Below are 22,959 nucleotides of genomic sequence, written 5' to 3' on the forward strand. Positions count from 1 at the left end.
CAGTCCCCCCCACCCGGGTCCTCCGCGGCATTGCTCCGTGTCTCCCTGGTCTGCTGGGTGGGGCGGGGGGAGGACAGCAGACCAGGGAGACAGGGAGGACCCGGGCGGCAGGACCGCGGCGCGTCTCAGTCCCGCCGCCTGCGTCTCCCTGGTCTGCTGGGGGTGGGGCGGGGGCGCAGCTACTGCGCCACCCCTCCCTCCAGCAGACCAGGCTTTTCTCGGGGACGCCTGTGGTAGAGCAGCTGGGGCGCTGCCGGTTGGTTCTGCAGCGCCGCACCTCAGTGCTGCGGGGACAAACCCAGCAGCACCCCAGCTGCTCTGCCCCAGGCGTCCTGATTCAGCCGCTGCTGGTCAGTTTGAGCAGCAGCTGAATCAGGACGCCTGGGGCAGAGCAACTTGGGTGCTGCTGGGTTGGTCCAGTAGCGCCGAGGAGCGGCGCTACTGGAGCAACCCAGCAGCACCCTAGCTGCTCTGCCCCAGCCGTCCCCAAGTCAGCCGCTGCTGAAACTGACCAGCGGCTGACTACAGGAATCCCGAGGCAGAGTTGCTCTGCCCTGGGATTCCTGGAATCAGCCGCTGATCAGTTTCAGCAGCAGCTGGCTGGGGTGCTGCGGGGTTGGTCCCCGCAGCACCGAGGTGCGGCGCTGCGGGGACCTACCCGGCAGCGCCCCAGCTGCTCTGTCCCAGGCGTCCAGATTCAGCCGCTGTTGAAACTGATCAGTGGCTGATTCCAGGAAGCCGGGGCAGAGCAACTCTGCCTCGGGCTTCCTGTAGTCAGCCGCTCGTCAGTTTCAGCAGCGGCTGAATCTGGACGCCAGTTCCGACTTGCATACAGATTCAACTTAAGAACAAACCTACAGTCCCTATCTTGTACATAACCCGGGGACTGCCTGTATCTGAGCCTTTCACTATCATTTTTGAAAAGTCATGGAAGTTGGGAGAGATTCCAGAAGACTGGAAAAGGGCAAATATGCTCATTTATAAAAAGGAAAATAAGAACAACATAGGAAACTACAGACCAGTCAGCTTAGCTTCTGTGCCAGGGAAGATAATGGCGGAAATAATTAAGAAATTCATCTGCAAACATCTGAAAGATAAGAAGGTGATAGGTAACAGCCAGCATGGACTGTCTGGAGAACCGTTCTCAGAGAGTGGTTATTAATGGTTCACAGTCATGCTGGAAGGGCATTACACATGGGGTTTTGCAGGGGGTCTGTTTTGGGATCAGTTTTGATCAATATCTTCATCAACGATTTAGATATTGGCATAGAGAGTACACTTATTAAGTTTGCAGACACCACCAAGCTAGTAGGGGTTGCAAGTGCTTTGGGTCATAATTCAAAATGATTTGGATAGGGCCATAATTCAGAATGATCTGGACAAACTTGAGATATGATCTGAGTTAAATAGAATGAAGTTTAATAAGGACAAATGCAAAGTACTCCACTTAGGAAAGAACAATCTGTTTCACACGTACAAAATGGGAAGAGACTATCTAGGAAGGAGTACTGCAGAAAGGAATCTAGGGGTCATAGTGGACCACAAACTAAATATGAGCCAAGAGTGTGATACTGTTGCAAAAAAAGTTAACATGATTCTGGGATGTATTAACGGGAGTGTTGTGAGCAAGACACGAGAAGTCATTCTTCTACTCTACTCTGCACTGATTAAGCCTCATTTGGAGTATTGTGTCCAGTAGTGGGTATCTCATTTCAAGAAAGATATTGAGAAATGTGAGAAGATCCGGAGAAGAGGAACAGAAACAATTTAAAAACCAGCTCCCCTTGGGGACCAGCTGCTTGTCACACCATGCTGCTGCCTCTGATACAGAGGCAGCAGTCCTTATCTGCAGGGGTTGGGGGGTGGGTCTGAGCTCCCGGATCCAGTACGAAGCAGAATTGAACTGGACTGCCTGCCCACCCAGCTTCTAATACACTTTAAATGCAGAGCTGCAGCAGGGGTAGGTCCTGGACCTGGCACAAGCTGGGATTGAGTCAGGATGCTGGCCAGCCGGCTAAAAAATTTACTTCGGGTGGCGGGGGGGAGGGAATGCATGTAGTCTATAGCATTAACCAATAGGCATTTGCTTATCTGTTAATCGACTGTATTATTACATCCTTAGATTAATAGTCTAGAAAACATCACCTATGGGAGAAGACTGAAAGAACTGGGCTTGTTTAGTTTAGAAAAGAGAAGTCTGAGTAGGGACATGATAGCAGCTTTTAAGTATCTAAAATGGTGTTACAAGGAGAAGGGAGGAAAAATTGTTCTCCTTGGCCTCTGATGATAGAACAAGAAGTAATGGGTTTAAATTGCAGCGAGGGAGGTTTAGGTTGGACACTAGGAAAAACTTCCTAACTCTCAGGGTGGTTAAACACTGGAATAAATTGCCTAGGGAGATTGTGGGATCTCCATCACTGGAGATATTTAAGAGCAAGTTGGATAGACGGCTATCATGGATCATCTAGATGGTGCTTGGTCCTGCTGTGAGGGCAGGAGACTGGACTTGATGACCTCTCCCTTCCAGTTCTAGTATTCTATGATTGATATTAAAAAAGTAGTGAGATGAAGTTTTCTACCTTCTTCTGCAAACCAGGCAGGATTCCTTTTGGAAAACGAAATCTGCATTTCTGTATACTTGGTAAGAAGGAGTTGATTTATGAGGGCATTTCAAGAACTTGAGTTTTGTCAATTAGCTATTGGGTAACTACATTGTTCTCCTGACTCCTTAATAAGCTTTTGGAACACTGTTTTGGTTTTGGAATAGTACTAAACCACTAGATCAGTATTTGCCGTACCCATGTAGTCCATAGTGAAGTGACAATCTCTTAGTGTATATGCTAGGGTCATCTCTTTGTTCTATTTGCACAGCATCTACCACGTGGGGTCCTGTTCCCTTGATGCTCTGTTAATACAAATAACAACTTGCGTTTTGAGAGATTTAGAGCTAGGGGAGGGTGATTTGAAGTTGGAAACTTTAACTTTCTCAGTGGGAGTATAAAGCTGACATTTAAGTCAATATATTCTATCCAAGGGCTGCATTTACACATATGGCTTCAATAGCCATAACTCTGTAAGCTGTAATAAACCTAGAATCTCTCTGTTTAAGCTGGAAAGGGAGAGAAAGTTCTTGGCTCCTTTCAGGAATCTGTCGTGGAAGGTGGAGTTCATTATAGATGCATGTGAGATGTGGTTTTGTAATTCATTGAGGGTGGGGGGAGAAAAGAGAGGTTCAGGCACTGGACTAGGACTCTGAATGCCTGACTTTAGTTCCTAGTTCTGCTACAGAGTCTTTGTGTGACCTGGCTAAGTCACTTAATTACTGTGCTTCAGTTTTCTGCATCCATAAAATGGGGCAGTAAAGTTCCTTTTTTCAGTCATTGTCTGCATAGGTTATAAACCAGTGGTGGGCAAGAGGTGACTAATGGGCCGGATGCACCCCACAGCCACCTCACCAGCACCCCCTCACTGCAGAGCACCTGCAGCTGCTCCAAACAGCAGGCTATAGTTGCTATGAAGTCTGGGCAGGGAGGAGAAAGCTTTGTATGCTGTCCCTGCCCCCTAGCAAAATCCCTCCTCTCCCATTGGCCAGCTTCCAGCCAATAGGAGCTAAGAAATTTTGCTGATGGCAGGGGCAGTGAATGAAGCCTCCTTACTCCCTCTCCCCCCCTCCCCCATTCTGGAGCAGAGTCATATGGAGCATCCCTCCTAGCACACAGGCAGGGAGGCTCAGGTTCCTGCAGAACTGCTGGCTGGGAGCTGCCTATATAAGAATCCCCCAGCCAGAGCCTGCCTCTGGCACCCTACCTCCTGTTTTCCTCCCCACCACAGCTACATGCCCCAGGACACTATCCAGGTCCTCTGTATCCCCTCTCCCCACATCCTCCAGGTCACAACACCCTCCCAGACCCTTCACTCCCTTCTGCAGCCTTCCCCCAGGCCAGAATCCTCTCCTGAATCCACAACCACTCCTGGACCCTGCACTCCAAGCCTCTGCCCCAGATTACAATCCTCTCCTTCACCCAAACTCCTTTTTATACCCCACCCACTATCCCAGACCCTGCACCCCCTCCACAGAAATGCAGCCTTGACACCTTACCAAAATCTTGGAGTGGCTCTCTTCTTCCCCCCCTCCCATTGAAAAGTATTGCCCACTTCTGTTATACACCCTTTGGGGATTAGACTCTTATCATATATTTGTATAGCTCCTAGTACAGTGGTGCCCTAATCTCAGGTGCTGCTGTAATACAAATGATACAAATATTACAAAGATGGAGGAGTCTCCTAAATAACTCATAGGAGATCTTAGCCCTTTAGGATTTGTTCTGTGAAAAACATTAATTCATCCAAACCTTTGTGAGGTGAAGATTCAGTTACTGCAACAGGTTTGCCTGGGTTAACATTGAAGATAAATGCTTTTTCATGACCTAAGAGGTAGAGAATGCTACTTGGCAAATTAATCCCCTGGACACGACTAAACTTCATTCCTGAAAAATGTGCTGCTTTTTAGAGTGAGGATCAAGAAAAATCAGTTAACGCAATTCAGAGGAGGCTGGGAAGGTGACTTGGAGAGAAGGTTATATGTATCTTTTACATATCTGGCACCCGGTACAACTTGGGTTTTACCTTTGGTTTTCAGAGGAAGTATTATGAATGTCAGGGGTAAGTCCTATCTGGCAGGGATTACTTATCAGTGCCCAGACAGGAAGTGTAATCCATTAGTGGCAAGGAACTCAACCTACGCATCCCTTCACAGGTGGTGGTGATAGAATTTTAACCAGGGACCTCCAACACATCACTACTCTCTGAATCATCTACAATATGTTGCGGCATCTTCTGTGTGCTCCAGGTACAATTCAGCTTTGAGTGAAGGATGTGCTGGGACTTCTGACTTAGACCCAGTCCCGCAACCGCTTCTGTGGAGACATATTGCCACTGAAGTCAGTGGGGATCTGTACAGGGCCTAGTCTGTATAGAAAACTTCCCCTTGTGCCTAAGTAAATAAAGATAGTTAGGAACTAGGGTTATCAGATGATTTCAGAAAAATACACTTGATCTCAGAGTGGGGTGGTGGTGGCTGGGAGGAGGTTGAGGGGAATGGGGCTGGCCGGGGGAGATTGGCAGGGGAACTGGCCGGCGGGAAGCAGGGCTGGCCAGGAGGGGGTCAGGGAGAGCAGGGCTGGCCCGGGGGGGTAGGGAGGGAGAGAGGGGCTGGCCCGGGTGCACGCAGATCTTGGGGTGCTGCCTGTCCCGTTCACGGTCCCGGCGGGGATTTCATCCTGCCCTGCCCCCACCCTCCTCCTCTCAGCTATGTAGTTGCATACTGTCTGGCTGGCAGACACACTCACGCAGCATGAGCATGTCTACCAGACAGGCAGTACGCAACTATACTGATACTCATGATAATAATAAAATGTATTTAATTAGAAAATACCAAACATTTATATGTCCGGTATTTTCTCAATTTGTTTCCCGGACAGAAAGCTCAAATACCGGACTGTCCGGTTCAAAACCAGACAACTGGTAACCCTAGGAATGGCAAGTGCTTTGAATCTGAGAGTGTTTTTGCCAAACAACAAGTTATGGCCATGTGAACAGGTTTAAAAAAAAAAGTATATGCAGAAGGCTGTGATTAAAAGTTTATGCCGAAGGGGTGCCTGCGGTTGCATAAGATGAATGTTGATCCTTCTGATGTGTTTAGAGACCTCTGGAGCAGCAGAAAAGTGAACGATAGTGCAGGAGTGGTGGCTGTGTGTATTCATTACAACTGGAGTCTGCTCCAGTACAGAAATGGATTGCCTTCAATTTTAAAAGTCACTCCTGGTCATCTCTCTGTACCTACACAGGCTCACCCTGTTACCACAGCAACTAGCAATAGCTGATTTACCATGCTGTTTTAAATGTCTGCATTCAGAGAGAAGTACCCTATGAATCTCAGCCCAGTGACTCATCTTTGCAGTCCACTAAATGTGCTTTTTGCCTTAGTGTTCCCCAATGTTTCTTTTTAAGATTACATTTTCACGTCAGAATTGGACATCTATTTAATCTTCTCATGTTCCTTGGCAACAATAATCTCAGTTCTAGGATGTTTTTAGGATCCCATTTTATTTTGTTTTATTAATAGAAAGATCCCATTAGCAATCCTTGTTCAACCTGTGGCTTCAACGGTTTCCGAGATTTCTGAAGGGTATGAAAGTAAGTTTGCAAAAGTATTTAAAATGTATTAATTCCTGGGTGATGGATAAGAAATACACATTTCAAGTTCATGGTCTATAAAAACTTGGCTAGAAGTCAAGGTTTTGTATTCAGTAACACAATGCTTTGTATAAAAAGCTCAGGGTTCAGAGTTCATGGTTTCAGAGCCAGGATTTTGATGAACTGTATTTAACTTTGTTAGTATTTTGTGTGGAGATTGTGAGAATTTCTACCTCTGAAGTCCTATGTAAGGGATGGTATACATTTTTTTTACAGCACTTTAACCCTTAATTTTGTGAGGGTGCAAGATAATAGGATTAGGCAAAATCTGACAGGTTTAATCCTACTAAAATTACCAGCACTGTTCAGAATATCTGTGCAGTGTTCCAGTACTCTGATTATTTTTCACACTCATGGGAGCTGCCTCCATAGTACACTGTTGGAAATCCATTCTCTGAGGGATTGCAATTGTTATGTGTACATTTGTGCATATAGGAAAGCAAATTAAATTCATAGTCTACTTGTATAAACACCTAGCATAGCCGTGATTTGTTTAGCTTCTAAGACCATCACAATATCACCATTTAATAGTCACTTTGAAATGCCCCTACTTGTGTTAATAATAACTTTATATTAGTAAAACAAGAGGTTTTTAAAATATTATTTTCAGCATTTCACTGAGCCTTTCTGACTGAACTGAATCATTTAACTTACTAGTGATTTTTGTTTTCTGTTTATTACTTTGTTAATTTGTAGACTTCAGATGTCATAGGATGGATACTCTTCCTTCAGAAAAAACCCTCTCTCTGTCAGGGAGAGGCCAAATTATACAATAAGATATAGATATAGATTTATTTAAGTTTTTGGGGTCAACATAGGCAGAGTGTCCCTCTTAAAATTCTGCGTGTACATCCAACATTGCAAAAATTAGCACAAATCCATTCCTGTATTCTACAGCTTCCTTTATTCCCTATATTAAAACTTCACAGCTGGCAAACTGGGTTTTCCCCACAGCTCTGTTAGGGACCCTGGATACCAATAACAGGGAAGCATCCCCAACAAAGCTAATGAGCAAAAAGAAGGCTAGAGGGAGGAGTTTCTAGATTTGTGTTATCAAGAAGAAATTTTAATTGAAACATGTTTTGTGTCTTTAATAGAATTTGGTGTCTTGGCAAAGCAGTATCTAGAGCGAGGCCTTTTGGTACCGGATAATGTCATCACCGGTGTCGTCATGATGGAGCTGGAGAAAAAGCAGTCTCAGCATTGGATACTTGATGGTAGGTAAACTCATGTGCATGATTTTGGCATCATGGGTGCATCTGTCTGCTCTGGTAGCTCTTTGTGGATTGAAAGTACCGGTCTTCTTGAGGCCTATTTCTTTTAATAAGATATTACTTTCCCAGGAACACAGGAAAACAAATAAAACCAAGTGTAGCCATTGAGTATTTTTAGCAGCTAGGCAGGGGCGGAGGAGAAAGCAAAAACACTTCTGAGAGTTTTTAAAGACAGAGCTGTTCAGGGCTGGCCTCCTCTTAAAGACTGATTCCTCTGGAAATTAAACCTGATTCTACTTGCAATAGATCACAGGTACTAAAGATTTTGTTAATTTAAGCAAGAGGCCAAAAGCACCACTCAAAGGGTACTGTCACTCTAATGAAAGAGGTTTACAGCTCCCATTGTGGTACTCATACAGCACAGTACAGTGCATCGTAGTGCAAACTGCTACAGCGCATGTCTGCAGGCACTGTTTGCCTTATAGCTGTCTCCTCCCTTGTGAATTCTTCACATCCTTAACAGTAAGGTCTCTGTAGTCCAGTATCTGCAATTTGGAAGAAGGGAGGGGGGAACAGAAGATGTACAAGCCTTTATTTAGCTTGTTCTCCCTCCCTTCTGCTCCTCTGAGGAACAGTGCACGTGTGTCTGGTCAGTCTCCCCTGCAAAGGTATGTCAGAATCTATGACTTTTATTGTCTATTGTGTCAAACAGGTCTCTCACACCACCGCCGCCATTCCAAACCATGAAATTAAGCAACTAGTACGTGGGAGTGACTGGGCACATGCCAAGATAAATCACTTGTAGTTTCTTCTTCATAGACATGTGAAGTATTAACCATGCATCATGTATTCTAATCAGAAGCCTTAAAAATACAGTTGGCTTTTTTAAAAAAAAAAACTTCTTGGTTGTGAAGGTGAATTTTTGGTCCTGAAAATAATTGGTTCTCCAATTTCGCATCCTGAATCAATTGTGGGAGCGAGCAAGTAGCGGAATATCTAAATATAGAATCTTAGAAGAATCATAGGGCTAGAAGAGACTTTGAGAGGTAATCTAGTCCAGTCCCCTGCGCTTGTGTCAGGACTAAGCACCATTGACCATTCCTGACTGGTGTTTGTCTAAACTGCTCTTAAAAATCTCCAGTGATGAAGATTCCACAACCTCCCTAGGCAATTTATTCAAGAGTTTAACCACCTGACAGGAAGTTTTTCCTAATGTCCAACCTAAACCTTCTTTGATGCAATTTAAGCCCACCGCTTTTTGTCCTATCCACAAAGGTTAAGGAGAACAATGTTTCTCAATCTTCCTTCTAACAACCTTTTATGTATTTGAAAGCTGTTATCATGTCCCCCCTCAGTCTTCTCCTTTACAAACTAAAGCCCAATTCTTTCAGCCTTTCCCATAGGTCATATTTTCTAGACCTTTAATATTTTTTCTTGTCTTCTCTGGACTTTTTCCAACATGTCAACATCTTTCCTGAAATATAGGGCCCAGAATTGGACACAATATTCCAGTCGATGCCTAATCAGTTCAGAGTAGAGCAGAAGAATTACTCCTCATGTCTTGCTTATAACACTCCTGTGAATACATCCCAGAATGATGGATGGATATTTGTTTGTTTTTTGCAACAGTATCACACTCTTCATTCATATTTATCTTGTGGTCCACTATGACTCCCAGATTTTTCCTCAGCTCTCTTTCATAGGCAGTCATTTCCCATTTTGTATTTGTGCAACTGATTGTTTCTTTCTAAGTGGAGTACTTTGCATGTGCTTATTGAATTTCGTTCTATTTACTTCATATCATTTCTCCAATTCGTCCAGATTATTTTGAATTATAATCCTATCTTCCAAAGCACTTGTAACCCCCTACCAGATTAATATTGTCCACAGACTTTATAAGGTACTTTCTATACCATTATTTAAATCACCGATGAAAACATTGATCAGAATTGGACCCAGAATGGATACCTGTGGGACCCGACTCGTTACGCCCTTACAGCATGACTGTGAACCATTGATTACTACTAAACCCAGATAGAGGTCTTTTGTAAATATCAGGTCTAAAATATGAATTGTTTTGTCTGAGTAAGTGTAGTTTTAAAATCTGGAGTGCCCCACTGTTGCCTGCATTTATACTTGATTTGATTTAGAAGTGGAGCAGTAGTCTTGAGATTACATGGAGGGGGTAAAACAAACACTTCTTGCAAAAGTTCAATTTCTTTCAACGAAATTTAAAAGAAACATTTCAGAGCATCTCTAATTATCTTAAATGTAAAAAGTGACTAATGGAGAGATATTCGGACACCATGTAATGACACAATATAAACTACTATTGGTTCATTTACATTATAATTAGATGTTTGTTTATAAATGCATACACTGGAGATTAGAGGCCACACTAGAGCTGAACTCTCTGGAACATGGATGGGGAACCATTTTTTTTTCTCTCTCAAACCCATTGACCCACAAGATATAAACAGTGGCGGGTCATTCACTTGTGGGAGTGTTTGCAGCTCTTGCCCCACAGTCCATATCAGACTGAATGAAAATAAGCTAGGGGCTGGATCTGGCCTGCATCCATAGGTTCTGCACTCCTATTATAGGGAATGCTTAAACATATGTGACCTTTTCCAGTCAGCATAATCATTCAGACCCTATAGTTCCTTAATCTGGTAATTCCAGAATTTGCCCATCATTAAACTACATCTCAGATTAGGGTTGCCAGATGGTTTCAACAAAAATACTGGACACACTTGACATTACATCACAATCTACATTACATCTGATTGAGAAAATACCGGAGATTTATATTTTCTCAATTTGTTTCACGAACAGAAAGCTCAAATACTAGACTGTCAGGTTCAAAACCGGATACCTGGCAACCGTATTTCAGATTGAGGTCTCATTAATACAAGGGCATTGTATGTCAGAATAAATATAGCCACTGATTTGCATAAATTGATCATTACTGTACTGAAATGTTGCCGCTCATGGGAAGCAAATAAATCATTGCCAGAACTGATGCTCTCCTGTCTCTCCAAATAAAGCAGCCAGTGGTAGTCCGTGTTGCCATGAGGTGACTGGAATGGTTTATGGTACTTGTGTAAATGACCACGTTGTTTCCTTTATGAAGGACATGAACGCTCTGAAACGCAGACTCTTGTTTCTCTTGCAGTGACTTTGATTGACACTTAGAGAATTTATGGACCCAGTCAAGGCTGTCTTACACTGTAACTACTAAAAATGAATATTCTGAGTCTCTCTAAGCTGCCTTCTGTGTCTTTCCTCCACTGCCACCTTGTCTCTGCTGCTTCCCTTGTGCTCTTTCTTGGTTTGCATTAGCTGCACCACAGAAAGAATGGCTTTAATCTCAAGTTCTTGTCCATTAGCTCCAGGCACTGAAATCCCATCACTCTATTTTGATGTGTTGCTGGTGCAAAAAAGAAACTGGAGGACAAATACTACTAGGGTGATCCAATTGTTAAGAACACCCGGATGGTTAGGTCAACCAGTGCTCCTGCAAATGATGGTGCTAAATTGTCCAATGTCAGTTCCAGGCAACACCCTATGTTCCTATTCTCTCCTCCCTTTTCAGTGCTTTCTGCCATTGTTGCTTTTTCACTTCATTAAAACATTCACGTGTGTCACCTGCTTGCACAAGTCAGAGAAGAGAGCATTGAAAGAGTCTGCTGTTCCCCTGGAGGGAGTAAATGTATTGCCAAGTGCACAGGTCTCCCTGGGGTTTTAGTTACCAATACAGGTAACTTTCTAGGGAAGTAGTGTCCAAGAGCCATTGTTACAAGTATTCTACTCACAAGACTCCTCCTGAATGATCGAAGTTCAGTTGGTAAACTTTACAAATACTGCATGTGACAGGGCATTAGCCCTGCACTGGCCCTTTAAGGGCAAACCCCAGCCTGAAGCAGGGCTGGGGAGTTTAGCCCCTAAAGGACCAGTGCAGGGCTAACGCCCTGTGTCACTGCAGTACTCTGGGCAGCATATAGCTAGCATGTGGAATTCCTCGTCGCAAAAATTGAAGAGCTTAAATACATAAATGAATGGATATAATTGAGGCAACTTAACTTATGACCTCACAAAGACCTTCAAGCAGTGGTTGAGATCCTCATTTCCCTGCCTTTCCTTTCTGTCCTTGGCACAAGTTCATCCTGGGAGTGGATTCTCCTGGCTCTATAAAATAAGATATACTGTACTCAAGGTAATCAGTCATACTGGCGTTCTAGAATCGTCGCAGCTCCTGCCTTTAAATAAGAGTGTGAAGACAAGGATGTGCACACTGTATGTATGTGTGTATATACATTTATTTTTTTTGGAATACATATCTGGGTTTCTGACTTTCACTACTTTGTGATAATGCAAGATTTGGCTTCCCCTGTCCATGCTATTGTGTGTGAGAAACCAAATAGCTGACTGGACAATTAGGCTCAAAAGGTCACCCTGAAGGAAACCACAAAACCAGGCTTTCTTTTGGCCTGTCTTTATTGGTTCCACTGTTACTATACAGCCCTTAAGGCAGGGATGGGCAAAATATTGCCCGCAGGCTGATCTGGCTCACCATGGTCCAACAGGCTCCCCAGACAGGCAACGCATACCTCTCATAGCGGCCTGCTGCTGGGGCCAGTGTGTGTCTCACTACACCAGAGGTGGGCAAGAGGCTGCCAGCAGGCTGGATTCAGCCTGCCAAGCCATGGGTCCAGCCTGTGGCTGCCTTGCTGAAATCCTTAGGCAGAGGACAGGTCATGCTGTAAACAGCCAGCTGCTCTCTGCTCTGGAGGGGGAGGAGGGAGTCTTTCCACACTGCCCCTGCTCACACCATCCCTAGCAAAATCCTCAAAGTAACGTTAGTTCACACCACGGGGTTTGATTTGAACGGACATGTCCCGGAGTGCACTTCCTGGTTCGAATCAGCTGGCGAGCGGAATAGCGCGCTGGCGAGATCATGCTAATGAAGCACGGGATATTTAAATCCCCGCTTCCTAGCAATTTCGGTCGGCTACATTTGCATCCCTAGCTCGAACTAGGGAGCAAATGTAGACATACACTGAGATCCCATGGCCAATTTCTGGCCAGTAGAAGTTGAGAAAATTTGCTGGGGATGGGAGAGCAGGGGCAGTGTAGGAAGCCTCGGTCCCTGCCTTCTATGCCCAGAGTAGAGCCACATGGAGGAGCCTCAGATTACAGCAGACAGTCTGCCTCAGGTTCCTGCAGGGCTGCCTAGGTAAGCGCCTCCTGGCAATAGCCTGCCTCTGGCACCCCACCCCCTCTTTTCTCCCAACTACCTGCCCCAGGCCTCCTCCCAAATCCTCTGTATCCTCTTTTCTCCCCTTCTCCCAGGTTACAACTCCCTCCTAGACCCTGCATCTCCTCTCTTACATCCCTCTCCCAGGCCAGAATCCTCTCTTGCATCCCTGACTCCCTGCCTGACCCTGCACCCCATTCCCTTGCCCAAGGTCACCACCCAAACCCTCTGCAACCCCTTCATCCAGGTTACAGCTCCCTCCCAAAACATTCACCCCTTCCCCAGGTCAGAATCTTCTCCTGCACCCTTACCTCCTCCTGGACTGTGCACCTCAAGCCCCTACCCAGATCACAGCCCCCTCCTTCACCCAAACTCCCTCTCAGACCCCACGCCGCCTCCTCCACCCCAGTCCCCTACCCCGAACTCACTCTGTCCCACACCTCCTCCATAGAAGTGCAGCCCTTGACTACTTGCCACAATCTTGGAGTGGCCCCCCATTAAAAATATTGCCCGCCCCTGCTGTACGCTGCACCCCTTGGAGGAGGGGGGAAACAGGTGTATTTGCATGCTGTCTCCACCCCCACCACAATTCTCCCAGCTCCCATTAGTTGGAAACCAGCCAATTGGAGCCGCAGGGGCAGTGTTTGCAGGTGTGTACAGCGTGCACCTTTCCCCCCCAAGGGGCATGCCACGTGGAGACACACATGCTGGCCCTAGCACTGGGCTGCTTAGAGTGGCATGTGGGGCCGTGGCAGGCAGGGAGTCTTCCTGAAAGGTATTGCTGTCTGGGAGCTGCCTATAGTAAGAGCCTCCCAGGCAGACCCTGCACCTGCCACTTCACCCCCTTCCTGGTCTAGGTCACAATCCCTTCCTGCATCCAGACTCCCTTCCTGCCCCCTCTTCTCCACCCCTGGCCCAAGTCAGAACCCACTCCTGAACCCAAACTCCCTCCCACAACGCACACTGCATCCTGCACCACAAATCCCTGCCCAGAGCTCCCTCCTGTATCCATACTCCATCCTTGATCCCACACTTCTCCATTAATATTATAGAAAAGTGGAGACCCTGACCTCTTACCAAATTAGGGCGTGGCCTCCCATTGGAAATTATTACCCATCCTTGCCTTAAGGTCTGAATGACCTCAGTGCTGGGATTTAACATGTCTAGTCCCTGTCTCTCTCTGCACTCACAGAAAGAGAGGAGCAAGCAGCGAGAAATGGCAGGTGCTGGAGCAGGTGCCGGGAGCTGTTCTCCAAAGAAAGTGAACTGTAGTCAAGGGGCACTGTCTTGCTTTTGTGAAGTCAATAAAAAAATGATTGGTGCTAATGTTGCTCTGTAACTGGGGAATACAAGCGCCGGCATGACATGAAGTTGAGCAGATTTGTTGTGGATCTGAGGTGCCCAGGGAGATAGATATTTATAATGGGTTTTTACTGGAGCATATCATTGCAGATTGGTGGTGAGAGCAGCAGGCTTTGGCAGTCCCCCTGGCTGGGAGGCAGAGCGCGACAGAGAATTCCCTCTGCACTGGAACAGGGAGGGACATGGTATTCCTCTGGGTTGTCAGCAGAGACTCAAGAGGAGGAGCAGCTGACTTGGGATGGGCAAAATATGGCTTATGGGCCAGATGTGGTTCGCCAAACATTTTCTTCCCATCCACCATGATGTTCTGGGCCAGGGCTAGAGGAAAATGTCTCATGGCCCCGTGGGGTGGTCAGGCAGTCTACCTGCTTGCTCTGGTCCCAGCCACACCACTCCTGGATGTATCATGGCCAGAGGCTGCTGGGGCAGGCATATCTTGCACACACCTCTTTGAGCAAGAGGGAGCTGCAGGTCTCCATGCACTACTCCCACCCTCAGCACCATCCTCACACTTCCCATTGGCCGGAAACCAGCCAATGGGAGCTGCAGTGGGAGTGTTTGTGGGTGTGGGCAGCACATGGAGATCAGTTATCCCCCTTCTCCAAGGGGCGCACAGAGATATGCTTGCCTGTAAGAGCTTGCAGCTTTAAGCAGCATGAGGGGCCACCATGGCAAATAGACACCTATGGTAAATGCCTCCCCACCAGAGCCTGCACCTGGCACCCCCTCCCACATTCTTGCCCCAAGTCACAACCCTCTCTTGGATCCAAACTCCGTCCCAGATCCTGCACCCCAGTCCCTGCCCGGAGCTTCCTCCTGCACCCAAGCTCCATCCCAGACCCTCTCTTCCCCGCATCCCTGCGTCAGGTCAGAATCTCCTCCTGCACTCAATATCCCTTCAATGTCCTGCACCCCCTCTTACAGCCCAGTCTCTGCCCGTAGCTCCCTCCTGCACCCAAGCTCTGTCCCTGACCTCACAGCCCTTGTATTAACATAACAGAAAAGTGCAGCCTATAACCACTTGCCAAAATTCTTGGAGAGTCCCTGCTGCAAAAATTATTGCCCACCCTTCAGCTGACGTCCTGCATGCATGAGAAGGAATCTAGACGTGCTGCATCCAGATTCTTGGGTCAGTGGGTTTCTGTAATGGTTGGGAGCAAAGGGGGTGCTATGCTTAAATCTCCCGGTGCTTGGTGACTACTGGAACACAGCGCATTGGGAGGTACTTAGGCTGTTGGCCTGCCGTGAGGCAGTGAGTGTCTCTGGAAAAGGCTTGGAAAAAATGAGAGGCTGCCTCTGTATGAATAGGTGTGTGAAAGCTGGCCTGAAATGACTGGGTTTATTGATGCCTTACACACCGCTTGCCCTAGCACAGTGTTCCTCACTGTAAGGCCCGTGAGCCAGTGCAGTTCCTTGTTGATTGCAATTTCCAGTGGTGTAATGGGCTCCTAGCCTGTCCTAACCCTAAGCTACTCCGGGAAGCAGGCAGCAGGGCCGGCCTTAAGCCGATTCGCCAGATTCCCCCAAATGGGGCCCCGTGCCTAAAGGGAATCCATGCCCTGAACCCAGAAGTGTGCCTGGCACCCTGGGTGGTGAATTAATATTCAGAGCCGGCATCCATGCTCCAGCAATATTTGAAGCTGGGTCTCTCCCCTGGCTCTGCCTGGAGTGGGCCCCGGCCCCTTGCTGCCGGTCCCCCCACTCATTCTCCCACCCCGCCCCCAGAGCGTTCCCCTCGGCCCCGTCCTGTCCCAACCATGCACGGCTCTCAGTGCGGCTCCCCCTTGCCGGTGTGACGTTCCCAGGTGGGCAGAGAGGGTGCCCGGGCATGACGTGACATGATGGCCTGGGACTTTAAAACTCCTCGGCACCGCATAGCCTAGCTTTGGGTTCGGAGTCCGGGGCCCGAGCACAGATTCTGGCCCGGCAAAGTGAAAGGCAGAAGGTGGGGGAGGGGTGGGAGAGGAAGGGGCTTGTGCGGAGGGGGTGGGAGAGGAAGAGGCTTGTGCGGAGGGGGGAGAGGGTGGGAGAGGAAGGGTCTTGTGTGGAGGGAGTGGGAGAAGAAGGGGCTTGTGCGGAGGGAGGGGGAAGAAAGAGGAAGGCACCAAGAGACAGGGTGGAGGAGAGACAAATGCCAGGGGGCCAAGTGCAGACAATGAGGAAAAGGGCAGGAGGGGAGGTGTCAGTGGGAGGGGGGACAGGGTAATGCTGGGAGAGGAGAGGAGAGGGGAAGGGCATTGGGGGCTAGAGGAGGGAGGGGGGATGCTGGGAGAAGGCTTGAAAGAAGGGGTGGGCATGAGGAAGGCCAGGATGGAGGAAGTCATGTGTGAGGGCACAGAGGGGCAGGAGGGGAATGGGGCAGAGAGTGGTGAGGGGATGGGCATCAGGCAAAAAGGGGGCAGGGTCAGTAAGGGAAGGGGGAGGCATCAGGAGGGTGCAGGGCTAAGGGAAGGTGCAGGTGTCAGGGGATTCTGGGGTGAAGCAGAAGGACAAACACCTGCAGGGGAGGGACCAGCACCAGAGGAGAGAGGCAGGGCAGGTGTTTAGAGGGAGGTGTTAGAAGAGGGGATGAGGGGGGGTAGCTCACATTATCAGAGTGGGACTACTGTAGGAGTAGGCACAGGGGGGAGAGAAGGGCTGGTGGAGGGGGGCAGGTCACAGGAGGGCTGAGGGCAGTGAGAAGGGCAGGAGTCAGGATAGCAGAGGAGTGTGAGGAATTGGGGGGCAGCAGGCACCCGGGGAGCTGATGGAGCAAGGAGAGAAGACATGGCAGCAGAGAGAAAAGGTAAAGTTTTATAAAATATTTATTAATAACTTGGGTGCCACAGTGGCACATCCAGACAAGCCACATGAACTCAGTACAGGTGCACAACACAAAATCCATTCTGCTTGTGGGAAGAAACTCCTAGGCTATGTCTACGCTTGCGGCTTCTTGCACAAGTACTATGTGAGCTGTGCTTTTGCGCAAGAGCATCCATGGCTGTGTGGACGCTCTCTTACGCAAGAAAGCTCCAACGACCATTTTAGCCATAGGGGTTTCTTGCACAAGAAATCCCTGCCGAGCATCCACACTGCCCTCTTGTGCAAGAGAGCTTACACCTGTTAGAAAAGAGCGTAGCTCTTGTGCAAGATGCCCTCTCTTACCATGCTGTACTGTAAATTTCCTTGCACAAGAGCAGGCGAGCAGTGTGGCTGCTCTGTGGGTTCTTGCTCAAGAACAGCTGTACCTCCGCAAGAAGCCGCGAGTGTAAACATAGCCTTAGAGGGAACACTTCCCCCAGTTTCTCTGCCCCTGAGTTAATGTCACACACATTGGGTTAATGCAGTCACAGGATAGTTGCATGAGGGGGGTTTGGTGGGGGCCAAACGAATCCCTGTTGGTAGGAGGATGCTGGGAAAAGTCCTCAGAGAGGGATGACATGACACTTTTTACTTCTGATCATGTGTCCATCTTGCCCTGAGCGTGTTACCTCCAGAGGTCTGGTTAACGGGGGTCAGAGGTGTGGCTAATGGGGGTCGGGGCTTGGTTAACGGGTCAGGGGGCGTGGCTAATGGGGCACCACCAAAAATTATACAAATCTTCCAGCCCCGGAGCAGGAGTGCGTTGGCTGCCTGCACCACAGGAGGTGTGAGTTTAGCACAGAGTTTTCCTGTGCTGCGGGAGGGTGTGTTCGTGTGTTGGCAGAAGATTTTTTTTGTGGTGTGTGTGTGTGTTTGTTTTTTGGCTCAATCAAAAAATTACTGGGGCCCCCCATCGAAACTTTTATGTGTGCTTCCCCCCCCCCCCCCCAACCAAAATTGCTGTGGGGCCCTGTGGAAATTGTTCGAATTGGGCCCTGCATTTCCTAAAGCCAGCCCTGGCAGGCAGCATGCCCTTGTGGTGGGCCTGGGGTGGGAGAAAGCAGAGGTCTCTCCTGCCTGCAAGCACCGCCTCCCCTGCCCCTGCAGCACCCTCTCCTGTACTCCAAACCCTGAATTTCCTCCCCAAGCCAGCACCCCAACACTGCACGAGTCTGGAGACCCTTCCTGCATACAGTCTCCATCCCAGAGCTTGTGTACCTCTTTCTTTCTTGCTCCCCAACCTCCTGCCCCAGGCTCAGCCCAAAGCATCTCCCACACTGCGAATCCCTTGGCCCAACCCAGAGCCTGTACCCTTCCCGAGTCCCTGTCCCAGCTGGGTGAGAGTTAGTGAAGGTGAGAGGAGGGGGAGCAGGGTGGGACTTTGGGGGAGGGGTGCGGTTTCGGGGAATGGGCACGGCTTCTCAGATGCATCGCTCTTATTCACTTCAAAGATCGTGACAAGCACTGTCCTAGCTAGATACCAGTATTCTAAGCAAAATATGGCACCCTGCTTTGCTCACCCTGCGCTGCATGAAAGGCCCCACCTCCCCTCCGGAAGTGTTTTCTCGCTGTCGGTGCCTTGAGATCCCAGAGGGAGGGGCTGAGGAGCTTGTGTAAGAATGGGGCATGGGAGTGGGGATTCAGGGACATGGTGATGGTTGTAGAAACCCTCTCACTACAGCATCTTCCACACCCCTTGTTTAAAATATACCCGCTGCTTTGCTTTGCGCTCCCCACAGCATGGGATCTGATGGCTCTTCAATGGGCTTCTTGGATTTGTTCTTCGGGTACAGATTTGTTTCATAATTCCAGCTTTATTTTTCCCACAGCTGCACTGTCACCCTTTCCATCTTGCTGTGGGCAAGCCTCCCACTCACACACCTGTTAGCGCTTGGAGAAGCTTTTCCTATTTTCCATCAGAATGATGGTAGCAAACTTGCTCAGTAGCTGGGGTGAGAATCTCTACAGCAGTGGGTGAGTCATAGAGAAAAAACAGCTTGTGTCTAATGCATGTGTTGCACAGCACCCTGATCCTCTGTACTAAATCCTAAATTATTACATACTCATCCCAGTCTTCTGCATATGCCGTTTCCAGGGTGTCTAACCGGGCATACTTCACCCCCATCTTCTAATGCCCCATGGTATGCCTGTGCTGCAGTTAGACACCTTTGGCTGTCCTGCATGGCTGTCCTGTATCAGCTGGCTCGGGCTAAGGGGTTATTTAATTGCAGGGTAGATATTCAGGATTGGCCCAAGAGGGTCCCAGCGCTCAGACGCTCAGACTCTAGTGCAACATTTCCCCTGTAGTTAAACAGCCCATTAGTCTGAGCCAGCTGAAGCGGGGCAGCCAAAGGTGTCTATTTGCAGCACAGACACATCCCCAGACACCTCTCAGGCTGTCGAGTAAGTGGCAAATGTGCATGATCGTATTGACATTGCTATCACCAGCACAGTCTCATTCAGCAAAGTGCACTTGAGCCTCCATACGCCGGGTGTTCCTAATCCAGGAACAGCCATGGTACACAGGAGGAAGAAGTGGATATACATCTCTCATAGAGCTGGAAGGGACCTTGAGAGGTCATCGAGTCCAGTCCCCTGCCCTCACGGCAGGGCCAAGCACCATCCCTGACAGATTTGCCCCAGATCCCTAAATGGCCCCCTCAAGGATTGAATTTACAAGCCTGGGTTTAGCAGGCCAATGCTCAACCCACTGAGCTATTAGCTCTACGTGCTGCTGTTCTGTTCCCTCCCCCCCAGCTGGGGAAGTAGCAGTGCTCAGAGTCGCTTCCCCTGAGGCTTTTCCCCATGGCTCCCATAGGGGCAGTGCATGGGAGCTGTGGGGAACATGGACCCACACTTGCTCCCCAGGACCCCACCCCCTCATGCCCAGCCTGCCTGGCAAAATCTTTAATCCTGCACGCCTCGTTTCCCTGGGTTAGCGGATTAAAGAGAGTCAGATGTATTTACAGTGCTTCACTCCCGTTAGCCCTTCCCACAGAACCAGAGAAGAACAGGAGTCTTCCATAATTGAGATTCTGGGCTCATCTAGCCCTGATTCTTACCTCTGTGCCTCCTTTGTCTCCCCCCCCCTTCCTGTCTTCTCTTTATACACCTTGCCTGATGGACTAATTGGCTCATCCAACCTTATCATCCTGTTAACTTGCACATCTCCAAACAGGCTGATTGATGTCCAAGTGATCAGAGTGCTGGCTCTGGTCAGTTTCCAGTACTCATCACAGGATGGAATTTCAGAAGTTCAGTCTACTTTGAGGAGGAGTGAACTGGCAGTGTATTAAACTCTGTATCTATACTTGCTACCAATATATTAGACATGCTATCAAGTGAACTGCTTTTTGTAAAATTCACTTACTACTGGGTCTCATAACCCTACTGTCCACCCCAACCCTCCCCTTGCCTTGCATGTTTACATGTGCTTCCTGATTTTTTTATCTTTCTTTGACAGGGTCACTTCTTATGGAAGGATGCTTCTGCGCTATATTCTTAACCACTGAATGAAATCATTGCAGTATAGGGAACAGAAAATGTTTGGTTCTGTTCTTTATTTATCTAATGTTTCAAACAAGCACTCACTAGGGACTAGAAAAACGTTTCGTTCTCTGTGGCTTTCAGTTCTATAAAATGTGGAGTATGGCAAAATATATGAGCACGTGTCTCAGAATGTGTTGATATGCCGCATTCCTTCACCCCTACCATCAAGCTGGAATTTAACAAAACCAGTTCTCAACTGCAGCTTGCTCATCCCTTGATTCTACCTTCTGCCAGGAGTGGTCTGACTCAAAACCTTAGCTCTGACTGCTCCTAAAACTTGGAAACTGTCTGCTGGGTTTTAATCATGCAATCCCATCTCTAATCACAGCATCACATGAAGGGCCTCCCACAAGGGGAAAGGGAGCAGTCTTTGGCAACAGCAATAGCCAGAGCACTGGGCCCTTTACATTTCTGCCAGAGCTCTGCAGAGCACAGTTAGGGTGTCATTGCATGCTGGCTGGGGAAGCTGCAGTGCAGTCCAGACAGCACTGAGGGCTTAGCGGCCCTTTAGCCTCATGCCTTTCATCTAAGGCCTCGCCCCTTCTGGGGGACTCAGAGCTGACCCCGCCCCAAATGTCATCCAGGGATCTGCAAAGTGTGTTGTAGTAAAATGAAGGTTCATCTTACTACGTATGTCACCAGACCTGATCACAAGGCTAAACAGATAATTGCTGTCTGTAGAATTTCTCTCTTGATACACACGATTTAGCACAGTATGGCCAGTCCTGAGAATGAGTTTTGCACAGGGAACCCTGTCTGGGGGAGGGGATGAAACATGGACGTTGAGTTGTGTGATTTGTTTTTGAGGTCGCTAGGCTATATGACTAGAAAAGGTTTTCAATGACGGCAGCACTCTCAGTTAATAAGGTGTTAGTCACTCAGAATACAGGGTGAGTAGTGCAAGGTGAAGGTGCACACGAGAACGAGAATTGTGCTAGCAGAAAGCACCATCTCTTCTGGAATTAGGAATCCCAGTGGATGTGGTTACATGAAGTTGTTGCTGGGGCCCAAGTACGATTGAAGCCAGGGCATTTTGTGTGAAGAAAACTCCCATGGTGGTGAGCAGGCAGGCACTCCAGTCTGAAAGGTTTCCTTTGAACATGTCCATTCCTTGGAACGTTTAAGTATTTTTCCTCTCAGGCTCTGTCAGTTTAAAATTATGACTGTGCTGCTTCTGTCTGGTTTATCCATGAGGCAGGACAAGATTTGAAAGGAATGGAAGTAGCCAATGGCCTGCAAACATCTGGCTGTATATGGCGCTTGCAGTGTACTTACTAGGTACAAACTAACATTTAAAGGGCACAGGTGACATCCCACTCATGACATCTGATAAGGGAAATGTGATTATATCTATACAGCCATCTCCTCTCAAGAGACCACCTCAATTGTTTTGAGCACATTTCTACTCCTCTCTTAAAATACCATCCTTTAAGGTTATTGCACTGGTTTTTATTGTTTCATATGGACATCAATGCACTTACTTTATGGTGAAGACACAAATCCTGGTGCTAAGGGGCATCATACACAGTTTACCAGTGTGAACAGTCATTTAGGGTATGTCTACACTACAGTTATTTCGAAATACCGCATCTACACACACAATGCACTGAGTGGACTCTGAATCACATTTAAGGCTGGCCAGAACCAGTTCCGGCAGGGCACCAGGTCAGGACTTAAACCTGAGGCTATCTGAGGTCTGTGCTTAAAGGGACACCCCCCCCCCCCCGGACTGCCAGTTCTCAGGTTTCCCTGCTTGCTTGCCTACCTCGATGAGGGACAGCAAAGCATTTTGTCTCTGCGTGCTCTGATTGCCCTCACTTGGGACACCACAGCACTCTGCAACATGGAGTCAGAGCTGCCCCTGGGCACTCTGGTGCTTCTCGTGGACACATTGCCGTGAGCCTGGCTGCACTTTCTGCAGGCTGCCATCCGGGAGGTCCATGGGGGGGCTGTCAGTATCCAGGAGGCCCTGCGGGAGAGCTTCCACCCTGAGGAGCACTAAGAGCCTCCCTGGTCTGCCCCACTGGGGGCTTGTGCCTCATTCCTCCCTCACATTCTTCTACTTCCTGACCCCCCTTCCTGATGTCCTTTGGGCAAGATCCAAGAATCCCTCCAGCCCTTCCTCTGACTTCATGTAGCTTGTAGAACACGAGATGCAATACTTGGATCCCCTCTGCCCTCTAGAGACCTTGCAGCCTCTGGTATATTTGGCATTGTCCTGTCTCGGTACTTACACAGCATCCTTTTGCTTCACAAATATCCAGTGGGTTTACCCTGGCAACACCCTTCTGACATAAGGAAATTTTATCCCCGTTTTATAGAAGGGAATTGGGGAGACACAGAAATTTGGTGACTTGGCTGAGAAGTCACAGACATAGCACTGAGAATTTCAGCGTTAATATTGGTGGGTCAGTCAGGGAGGTCAGTCAAATCAACAGTTAAGAACTTCATAGGGTCGTCATAGGAAACGTTAAAGGAAAC

The 22,959-nt window shown here is 48.1% G+C and overlaps 1 protein-coding gene across 5 annotated transcripts in view; it reads left to right on the top strand.

Moving 5' to 3' along the window:
• The window catches only part of AK4 (adenylate kinase 4), a 43,994-nt gene that overhangs the window by 14,922 nt on the left and 6,113 nt on the right, over positions 1-22,959 (top strand). For 4 of the 5 annotated variants that reach the window (XM_075936168.1, XM_075936167.1, XM_075936166.1 and 1 more), the window contains one exon: positions 7,353-7,472. In XM_075936168.1, coding sequence (XP_075792283.1) covers positions 7,353-7,472 — 120 coding nt within the window. Of the gene's footprint in view, positions 1-4,756; positions 4,850-7,352; positions 7,473-22,959 lie in introns of all 5 variants that reach the window. The other variant, XM_075936169.1, reaches the window with a different exon arrangement.

Source organism: Pelodiscus sinensis, chromosome 9 (genome assembly GCF_049634645.1).
Source record: "Pelodiscus sinensis isolate JC-2024 chromosome 9, ASM4963464v1, whole genome shotgun sequence".
Lineage (NCBI taxonomy): Eukaryota > Metazoa > Chordata > Testudines > Trionychidae > Pelodiscus > Pelodiscus sinensis.